Below are 10,677 nucleotides of genomic sequence, written 5' to 3'. Positions count from 1 at the left end.
TTATTATTATTATTATTATTATTATTATTATTATTATTATTATTATTATTATTATTAAGACAAGTGGACTCACTTTGTAGAATTCTTTGCTAGCTAGGGAATTCTGGGAGTTGAAGTCCGCACAAGGTTGAGAAAACACTGGCTTATACACTTGAGTTCAAATTTGCCTAATTCCAGTGCCCAGTACATGCTTTTGAGATATATGATGACTGCCTGGTCTACAAGCTAGCCAATGTTTTGTCTTCCGTTGTTTTTTCTGTAAAGAGTTATCCTCCTCCAGACCTGCCAAGAGACTACAGACCAATCCATTACTTTCGACCTGTGATAAAAGCTACCGGTGAAAATTCCCACTTAGTGCAAGCATTGGCAGAATCCACAGGGAAGCTTCAGAGTGATACAGCATTCCAAAGTCGACACCAGAAAACTGCTTCTGAGAGAAGGGAAGTGCTGGGCGAAACTGAACTGAAAGGTATCCAATATCCTGATGTTACCTTGAATGATGCAGGTCCTCTAGTTCAGGGGTCCTCAACCCCCGGTCTGTGGACCAGCACCGGGGCGCAGCATGCCAGAAACCGGTCGATTGTTGTTGTTAGTTGCGAAGTCGTGTCCGACCCATCGCGACCCCATGGACAACATTCCTCCATGCCTTCCTGTCCTCTACCATCTTCTGGAGTCCGTTGAAGCTCACGCCTACTGCTTCAGTGACTCCATTCAGCCACTTCATTCTCTGTCGTCCCATTCTTTTATTGCCCTCCATCTTTCCCAGCATCAGGCTCTTCTCCAGTGAGTCCTTCCTTCTCATTAGGTGGCCAAAGTACTTGAGTTTCAACTTCAGGATCTGGCCTTCTAAAGAGCAGTCGGGGTTGATCTCCTCTAGGACTGACCGGTCCATGCAAACAAGCAAAGACTCATCCATGGGATGCAGGCAGCATGCGTAACCATGCTGCCTCCGGTCCACAAAAAAACCCCTCTCTACATGTTGGGGGCCGCTGCTCTACCTGCAATCTCTATAATCATTTTGTTCTGACTATTTTTTGCAGGCATTTTTGGTTGTTTTTTTAATTTATTTTTTTTAATTTAAGTATATCTTTATACATGTATATATGTAATTTGATTTATTGGAAAATGGGGGCTTTTGTTTTGTTTAAACAAGGCAAAACATTCCTGATTGCACTATGTTCTCAACTAAAAAAAAAAAGTTAGTTGTTTGCCATAGTTCTATATCATGATTTTCTCTTCTTGTTTAGGCCCCACCACTTCTGTTCTAGAATATTTGTCAGATAAAGACAAAGAGAGGATCCAAGAAGCGAAACAGGCAGTACAGCAACAACGGAAAGCTGACACTGTGCCTCAACAATCCGCCTATAACAAATTCCGAGCGCCTCCTGTCTCTCATATGCCACAGAAGTACCAATTGATGCTGGGGTCCCAGTTAGCTACAACTGGCTCGGCCGACTTCAAACCATTTGCCAGCAACCCAGAAAAGCAAAAGAGATATGAATGTTACTTAGAAAATCTTGCACATGGAAAGAAAGGCAAGTAGCAAAAGTGTCCCCAGCTCTTTTCTTCATCTATCACATATATATATTCAAAATTTTGTAGCCGACAAAGAGTTAAAGGGAGACTAATATACCTATTTCGAGCTATTTAGCTCTCATCAGTTAGTCATATTCTTCTGAGATTTAAACCTGGGCAGCTTGCACGTTAGGCAGCTGTATTAACCTCTAGGCCACAGGTTCTCCTCACTTCGGTCAGCAGAAACCAGGGACGATATATATATATATGTATGTTGGGTGAAGCACCCGGTCTACCAAATATAGGACAAAGCAATCTACTACTGCTTTTTCGCTCCTTATATATAGAATTCTGGGAGTTGAAGTCCACAAGTCATGTTGGGTGAAGCACCCGGTCTACCAAATATAGGACAAAGCAATCTACTACTGCTTTTTCGCTCCAGTCTAGGAGCATTTTTGCAGGCAGACGTCAGTACTGCGACAACTGTAAATTGAAAATTTTGTAGCCGTTGAAGTCCACAAGTCATAAAAGGGCCAAGTTTGAAGACTCCTGCTATAAACAGTTTCATTCTTTTCTGTTCAATATTATTGAGCCAGTATTATTGACCTTGCTTGCTTTTTAAATTTTTCTTGCCTGACAGATGTGCCAGAAAGCAGTTTAGATTCCGGTATGACGGAGTGGGAGCGTGGTAGAGAACGGGACGAGTTCTCTCGGGCTGCTGCGTTCTACAAAACCTCCAGCTCCATTTTGTCTTCAAGGTTTACTCCTGCAAAGTTGGAGGATGATATTGATAAAGTAGACGTTCCTCGTGATGAAGAGGTAAGTCCCCAAGTTATCTGGAAGTCGTGGAGCTGGGTTGATTTTCAATCATTCTAAGAGCACCAATTCCTTTCACGATCGCCCTGAAACAAGTGCTAGAGTCCACACAACACATAGTTAAGCCCTAATGTAGTTTCTTTCATTCTAACTGAATATGTTGTGTGAACACAACTTGTGCTTTATTAAAATAAAACCATGGTTCAAAATTAGTTTAGCAGGAATGTGAACCAGGCCAATTTTTTTTTTTAAAAAAGACCGTCAACAGCTGTGCTTAACTCTCAAGTCAGTTATTGCCAAAATATATGTGTGTTGTTGCTGTTGTTATTTTAGACCAACCTTGATGACAAAACAGCTGCTGCAAAGATGAAGATGTTCGGAAAACTCACAAGGGAAAAATTTGAGTGGCACCCAGATAAGCTTTTGTGCAAAAGGTTTAATATCCCTGATCCCTACGCAGAGTAAGTTGGTTGAGTACATCGGCATTTTCTAACAAGTAGACTTGGGTCATCATTTTATACAGGTAGTCCTCGACTTTACGACCACAATTGAGCCCACAAATTCTGTGGTTAAGCGAGTTTTGCTCCATTTTACGACCTTTCCCACCACATTTGTTAAGTAGTTAAGTTAGTAACACGGTTGTTAAGTGAATCGGGCGTCCCCATTGACTTTACCTGCCAGAAAATTGCTAAAGGGGGATCATGTGATCCCAGGACACTGCGACCGTCATAAATGTGAGTCAGTCGGCAAGCCTCTGAAGTTTGATCACGTGACCACAGGCGTGCTGTAAGGGTCGTAAGTGTGAAAAACGGTCACTTTTTTCAGTGCCGTTGTAAACAAGCTATTGTAAGTCAAGGAATATCTGTAGTTGGCTAGTAGAAGTGATCAGGAAAATGTAAATTAAATCTAGTAAGTATTGTCTAGACCGCCTTGGTTATTTAGTTACATATATTTGTTTATAGACTATAATCCCTCAACAGTACATTTTAAAATGCTATTTCATTTCTATACTTCTGACCTATTTTAACAAACACATATTTCTGTAGCAGAAAAATTACCCAAAGTTGGATGCGGACACTCTGCTTTCATTTTTCACCAGGTCATGTATTGTTGGGTTGCCGACAGTGAAACGTGATAAGTATTCTGTGTTCAACTTCTTGACTGTTGCTTCAGAGTCGGCATTAGAGATGCGAAGTCAGCCGATGAAAACAGGAGTGCAGCAGGATAATATTCCCAACAGTAAGATTTTTAATTTATCAGAAAAAAAAAAAAAGAATCGTATCTCTTCGGGACCTGGATCAAGATAACTTGGCCGGTCAAAGTGTACAGATCAAAAACACAGTAAAAAAAAAACATTTGTGGGGCTGGCCCCGAGGCTCAGACTAGCTGGGGAGAAATAACATGAATGTCTAGATGAGCATTTGGCCCGTAGATTTAGAATTCCTAATGATCAAAGGCAGCTTTCCTTAACAACGGGAGCTATAAAAGAAATAAAACTGTATGGAACTCATCAAGAAAGGGTGATGGCCCCTTGGAAATGTGTTCATTTCTTTCAGAGCCAAAGAAGTCATCCAGATGGGACGTGCCCGACAAAGAGAAGAAGGAGGATACCATCAGTGAATTTATAACTTTGGCTCGATCAAAAGTTGATGTCCATGTGCAGGAGCAGCCTCCCACAGCAGTTGAAGCAAAGGCTGGTGACCTTGTTCCTGCTCAGGTAGAGTGGCTTTGGTGTCTCTGTTATCTTGAAGGCATGGGGGGGGGGACTTTCAAGCATATGCCAAACCATCAAGGGGCATGTATGATGGACTTGGCTGAATGAATTGGTCGCTACAATATTCTCAGGAGATGGGATAGGCCAGTGATGGCGAACCTTTTAGAGCAGTGGTTCTCAACCTTTTTAATGCCGCGACCCCCAACTGGTCGTAAGTCGAGGACTAAACCGGTCGTAAGTCGAGGACTACCCGACCGGTCGTAAGTCGAGGACTTTCCCTGCCCGGGAGCGCCGCGCATGCGTGGTTTCGCCCCCTGCGCTGGCCGAGGCGTAGCTGGCAAGCGGCAGAGACGGAACAGGCCGACCACCAGCTGGCCCAGCTCAAGGGAGGTAAGGCACCCGCCGGAAAAGGGGAAAAAAATGGCGGACAGCCTTGCTTGGCGACCCCCGTGAAATGGTCGATCGACCCCAAACAGGGTCGCGACCCATAGGTTGAGAACTGCTGTTTTAGAGACCGAGTGCCCAAACTGCAATCCAAACCCCACTTATGCATCGTCGAGTGCTGGGTGGGTGTGGCCCATTGGGTGGGCGTGGCTGCGGTGGTAACGGCAGACTGGGTGGGACTAAAAAGTTCAATCAATCAATTCCAACTTTGCAAGATCTTTTTTTTCCCGCGAGAAGTTGAAATTGACTGATTGAACCTTTTTTTTTTTTTTGCACACGGCGGCGGAGGCCTAAAGCGAAAAGTTTTATAAAACCCAGCTGAAGGCCTAAGACTGGGGCGACGGTGCGCGTGCCCACAGAGAGGGCTCTGAGTGCTGCCTCTGGCACCTGTGCCATAGGTTCGCCACCACTGGGATAGGCTATCCTCATGCGTTTCTCAAAAATAGAAGCCCTGAAACAGTCGAGACTCAGGTGACAATTTACTAAAAGAATACAGCGCAGGAGCAATTTTACATGTATCCATAGAAATATCTTTATCACGGTGCCACACATTTTGCATTTAAAAATTAAAACACAGCTGGGTTTCGGAAGTGCAGAATGCATGTTTTAATTTGCCCTGAAGTTAAGTTGAAACTGTAGATGAATGAAACGTACATTTCTCATAGTTTTGATTTCCATACTCTGCAAAGTACGAAATGTATACTATGGTGTGTTGTTTGTTCAACCGGACCAGGGGTTAACCACATTGAGAGGCCATTAATAAATCTTGCAAGAGTTTCATCATCCTTAACTATCCGCTCACAGCGTGTAGAATGCAGAATTCTCAGTTACTTAAAATAAAATACAAAAGTGTGTATGTGTGTGTGTGTGTAAATAAATACTAAGATATCTAGGAGGGGCTAGAATCAATCCTACAGCTACTCAGCTTACTGACTTAGCTGTGTTGCTAGAGTTTAGATCAGGGATAGGCAACCTTGGCTCTTTTATGACTCGTGGGCTTCAACTCCCAGAATTCTTCAACAGTCTTGCTCCTGGTTACGGTTTAACTTGGCGGAGAAGTGCCTTATTTCTTTTTCACTTTTCCCTTTGTGGTTCAGCCATCAGGCCCACCCACTGGCCCAAGTGAAGCTGCAGAGGAAGAAGGGAGCCGGCCCTCCATGGATTTATTTAAAGCCATCTTTGCCAGTTCCTCGGACGAGAAGTCTTCTTCCGAAGAAGAGAGTGATGCAGAGGAGCCCGTTACAACAGCACCGGAAGGAGAGTCTGAAAACACCAAGCCTTGTGACTCACCTGGGGTTCCATTACCTGTTGCTAAAGGTATTACTGGCTCCCCCTCCCACCATTAAAAACCAGACGCATCCTCTGATATATGACGCTTTGTATAATCACTGCCACTTTGGGACAAGCCTAGTTTACTGCTATATTTGAACGAGCTAAAGAGTTTGAATTTCCCCTCGAAACCAGCTTTAAAAGTTGAAGGTTGAAGCTGCTATGCCTTTGCAACTTTGTGCTGCAGGCAGCCCTCGTTTGCTGGCAGTAATTGGGACTGCGAACTCTTCTTGTTAAGCGGTATGGTAGTAAGAACGACGACATGTGATCGGGCTGACTTACAGTGGCAGCCCCAGTTGCCATCGCTGGGCGACTCCGATAGTCACGGCATCCTATGGTCACATGGTTGCCATTTGCGACTTCCTGCCAGCTTCCCCATTGACTTTGCTTGTTGGAAAGTAGCAGCGAAGGTTACAAACAGATCACATGACCACAGGGAGGCCACAAAGACCACAATTAATGAGGAGCCCTCGTAAGCCCTCCTTATTCAGTGTTGTAATTTTGGTTGCTGAATGTGTGGACATTAAAAAAAGGACCTTCCAACCAATCAGTTTGCCCTTATAGCTTAGCAGTTTGCAATAGCCACAAAAGAGGCCGTTAACGGAAGTAATTGAGGGCGTTGGGGAGCACAATGCTCATTCCTTGTGGTGTCACAGTGGTTTGATACACTGGAGCGGTCTCCCCAGAAGTTTGAAGCCATTTTATGTGGCCTTGAAGTCCTTGATTAAAACCCCAAGTCTTCAAGATAGTTGTAAATAAGGAAAAGATGCTGGGATGTGGGAATAAGTCCGTACACGTGTATTGTGACTTATAACAGCCTTTATGGTATCTCGGCCTTTAAACGGACTAATAGGTCAGTGGGCTGTATAAAGTGATTAGGTTGGCTTTTAAACATCGCCAATGTTTATTGTTTTTTCTCAAAGAAACTGAAGTTTTTGCACCTGAGACTTTTGATACTGTGACTCCAACCTCGAAGGAAGTAGTCAATCAAGAAGAATTTGGGCCAAGATTGCCTCCTGTTGCTTATTCTGGTAAAGACATTTATTAGCTGTTAAAATGTGAATGGCGTTTATATTGACTTTTTTCATTTTAAAAGTATTGCACACAGGAATTTATTGGCTGTTGATCTTTTTTGGTTTCATGAGCTACAGAATCCTATAGAAACAAGCTGATCGCACAGAATATTTTTTTTTATTAAAATTCTTAATTTAATTAAGGTAGATTCCTAAAAATGTGCTCAAGCCAACACAAACTAATGGAAAACAAGGAAGGGAAAAAAATCAGCAAAAGTGCCAGAAGAGGGAAAAAAAGATTTAAAAAAATAGAAGAGAAAGAAAAAAAATACAAAAAATGGCTTCCTGTGTTCCTTTTAGCTATATGTATAATTACAAATTTACCTCTTTCTCTAAAGTTACATCATGACTCTCTTCTGTGTGTAATCTATCTTGTCTATCATCTAATCATCATTTGTCACAAGTTCACTTCTTTTTCATTTTTACACAAAAAGTCCCATCAGAGGTTTCCAAGTCACCAATAAATATAGATAATGTCTTTTAAGTTACCAGTTTAAGCAATTTACAGTACGAGGGTTCTTCAGTGTTCAGAGCTTGGTTGATTTGTTTTGCAGACATTTCATTACCCAAACATTTATTACCCAACTAAGTAACCCTTCATTTCAACCCTGAGCTATTCTCCTCTATCAATTTATGCATTTCAACAAAATCTGCCATCTTCACCAAGTGTTTCTCCAGAGTGGGTGGTGTTAAATCTTTCCATCTCCTGTTTGTTGTTCCGGAGCATAGTTATATATTCACTAAAAATGCAACCGAGACTTGTGTAAATAGATCAGGGGTTTGCATCAAGAAATTCAGAAAGACGCTATTCTCGGAGAATCCAAAATAATAATTCAGCAGCTTCTGAATCGCTTTCAGTGCATCCTCCTTCAATAGTTCTTCTGTCTCTGACGAATGTTTTAGGCACAGCTGAAGCGGTTGCGGAACAGAAACCCCAAAAGATCAAAGAAAAACACAGAAGAAAAGAACACAGACACAAAAAGGAAAAGGTAATCTTGATGTTTATTTTTAACCTTTTTTTCTCCTCAAAATCATTGTCGGGTTCTCTTATAAAGCCTGTTTTCCCAATGGAGAAGGAATTTCATATCTATTTTACATTCAAAACAGAGTTGAAGGGCCTTGGAGATCTTCTAGTCCAACCCTCCCTCCTTGTTTAGAGTCATGTATATGAAATGGGTGGCCGTCTACCTTTAAATAATAAATAAAAATATATTACCATTACTTCCAGAGTCTACTGTTGAGACTCTAGAAATAGAGTGCAGAGAAAAGCAGCAAAGATGATTTGGGGACTGGCTAAAACATGTGAAATACGGTTGCAGAAATTAGGCATGTCTCGTTGAATGAAATCAAATATTTTGGCCACCTAATCAGAAGGAAGGACTCACTGGAGAAGAGCCTGATGCTGGGAAAGATTGAAGGCAAGAGAAGAAGGGGACGACAGAGAATGAGGTGGCTGGATGGAGTCACTGAAGCAGCAGGCGTGAGCTTAAATGGACTCCAGAAGACGGTAGAGGACAGGAAGGCCTGAGGGAACGTTGTCCATGGGGTCGCAATGGATCGGACACAACTTCGCCACTAACAACAACAACAAAGTTGAATGAAAAGAGGAACTAAGGGTGACATGATAGCAGTCTTCCAATATCTCAGGGGTTGCCCCAAAGAAGAGGTAGTCAAGCTGTTCTCCAAAGCACCTGAAGGTAGGACAAGAAGCAACGGATGGAAACCAATCCAGAAGAGAAGCAACCTAGCACACAGGAGAAACTTCCTGACAGTTAATCAGTGGAATGAATGACTTGCCTTCAGAAGTTATGGGAGCTGCCTCAACGGAGGTTTTTAAGAAGAAATTGGGCAGCCATTTGTCTGAAATTACACAGAGTCTCCTGCTTGAGCAGGGGTTGGAATAGAAGACCTCCAAGGTCCCTTCCAACTTTGTCCTTCTGTTTTTCTTTTTTGCAGAAAAAGAAGCACAAGAAATCCAAGCACAAGGGAAAGCATAAGAACAAGAAATCTGATAAGAACAGCAGCTCAGACACAACAGAGAGCAAAGACAGCAGCAGCGAGGAAGAAAAGGCGGATATACCACCCCGGGAACTTTTAAGAAGGTAAGTAGGCAAAGAAAGTCAATGTTTTTATTGTATGCAGATGGACATTTTTCTTTGTTTTTAAAGGAAGGAAACATTTGCATGAAAGAAAAAGTGCCTATTGTTTCTACATTGCTTTTTCTAATCTTCTGAATGGTTGACTGGATTCTGAAGTCACAAGATCTAACCCAGGGGTAGGCAACCTTGGCTCTTTTATGACTCGTGGACTTCAACTCCCAGAATTCCTGAGCCAGCCATGCTGAGGGGAAAGGGAGAGGTTTCCAAGCTGAGCCATGCTGGCTCAGGAATTCTGGGAGTTGAAGTCCACGAGTCATAAAAGAGCCAAGGTTGTCTACCTCTGGCCTAGGCCTAGGCCGCTTTATGACTCGTGGACTTCAACTCCCAGAATTCCTGAGCCAGCCACATTGAGGGAAAAGGGAGAGGTTTCCAAGCTGAGCCATGCTGGCTCAGGAATTCTGGGAGTTGAAGTCCACGAGTCATAAAAGAGCCAAGGTTGCCTACCCCTGATCTAACCCAATGTTTCTCAACCTTGGCCACTTCAACTTTTGTGGACGTCAATTCCCAGAATTCTGGGAGTTGAAGTCTACATATCTTCAAGGGGCCATGGTTGAAGAAACACTGGTCTGTCGTCTCTCTCTCCAGTTCGCCAACATTTAGGAAAAGTAGGTTTAAAGGAATCGAGTTCCCTAATGCTGCTTTGTACCAAAAATGACAAATGTTTTTTGTTCTCATACCTGGAAATTCTAATTCAAAATTGGGTGCATCTGGCTTTACACATCATACTGAAGCCTAACCCAATCCTCACATTATTGTTTAATACAACGTGTGACTCTAATGTCTTGCCACATGGATGCTTATCCAAGACAGAGCCATGGGGGTCAAGGTCTCCAGAAAACCTGGTCCATACTCAATAATCAACTTTTTTATTTATCTTAAAACTCAGTAGCATCGGCTGGAGTGATTTAAAAAGTGGAGGGCACAGCAGTGCAAGTGAAGGATTTATAAAGAGTCAGGTCACGTGCACGGTGTAAAAATTAAATAATGCTGCCGTGATTGCCATCTTAAGGGATTTTTTTGGTTCCCTATTGGAGATCGTACTGTCCCCAAGGTAGAACATTATGGGATTGTCAGTACACTGCTGATTCAACTCCCATTAATATAGGAAGGTAATTTAAAGAACTGGGAGATACAGTATTGCCAAGAAGATGTCAATCTTTTCTTCCAGTCTGAAGACAAGCTACAGATACTTGAAACTTGCTTGAAATTGATCAGAGCAGGGAGATGGATTTTTTTATACATGATATTATGTTCCAAGATTACCCTAACGGTGTCAAATCTACTTAATTTAATTATTTCATTTTCTTGGTGGGATTATTCTGAATTAATTGCATATAAAGTGGCAGCCTAAAAAAATTATTTAAGAGAGTAAAATGGTTTGACATTATTGTTAGATGATTTTTTTTCCTCCTGTGAATTATATGATCTCTTCTTTGCAGGAGGGTGTCTTTCCGGCGGCCCTTAAAGAGGCCGTTGTGAGGCCCCTCCTCAAGAAGCCGTCCCTGGACCCAGATGAGTTGGCAAGTTATCGCCCAGTCTCCAACCTTCGCTTTGCGGCGAAGGTTGTTGAGAGTGTGGTTGCACGGCAATTCCCTCGGCATCTGGATGAAACAGTCTATCTGGACCC

General features: G+C 42.6%; 1 protein-coding gene across 1 annotated transcript in view; it reads left to right on the top strand.

The window, feature by feature from the left end:
- The window catches only part of GPATCH1 (G-patch domain containing 1), a 21,018-nt gene that overhangs the window by 8,668 nt on the left and 1,673 nt on the right, over positions 1-10,677 (top strand). Inside the window, 10 exon segments of the mRNA XM_029285180.1 lie at positions 265-469; positions 1,248-1,550; positions 2,156-2,334; positions 2,665-2,792; positions 3,431-3,570; positions 3,888-4,048; positions 5,587-5,806; positions 6,742-6,849; positions 7,795-7,880; positions 8,848-8,993. Of these exon segments, the coding sequence (XP_029141013.1) occupies positions 265-469; positions 1,248-1,550; positions 2,156-2,334; positions 2,665-2,792; positions 3,431-3,570; positions 3,888-4,048; positions 5,587-5,806; positions 6,742-6,849; positions 7,795-7,880; positions 8,848-8,993 (1,676 nt within the window).

The sequence above is a fragment of the Protobothrops mucrosquamatus genome, unplaced genomic scaffold (assembly GCF_001527695.2).
Source record: "Protobothrops mucrosquamatus isolate PMUCROS unplaced genomic scaffold, P.Mucros_1.0 scaffold1379, whole genome shotgun sequence".
In the NCBI taxonomy this organism is placed as follows: Eukaryota; Metazoa; Chordata; class Lepidosauria; order Squamata; family Viperidae; genus Protobothrops; species Protobothrops mucrosquamatus.
The sequence above is the reverse complement of the archived record's forward strand: the minus strand, read 5'-3'. Positions and strand labels throughout refer to the sequence as shown.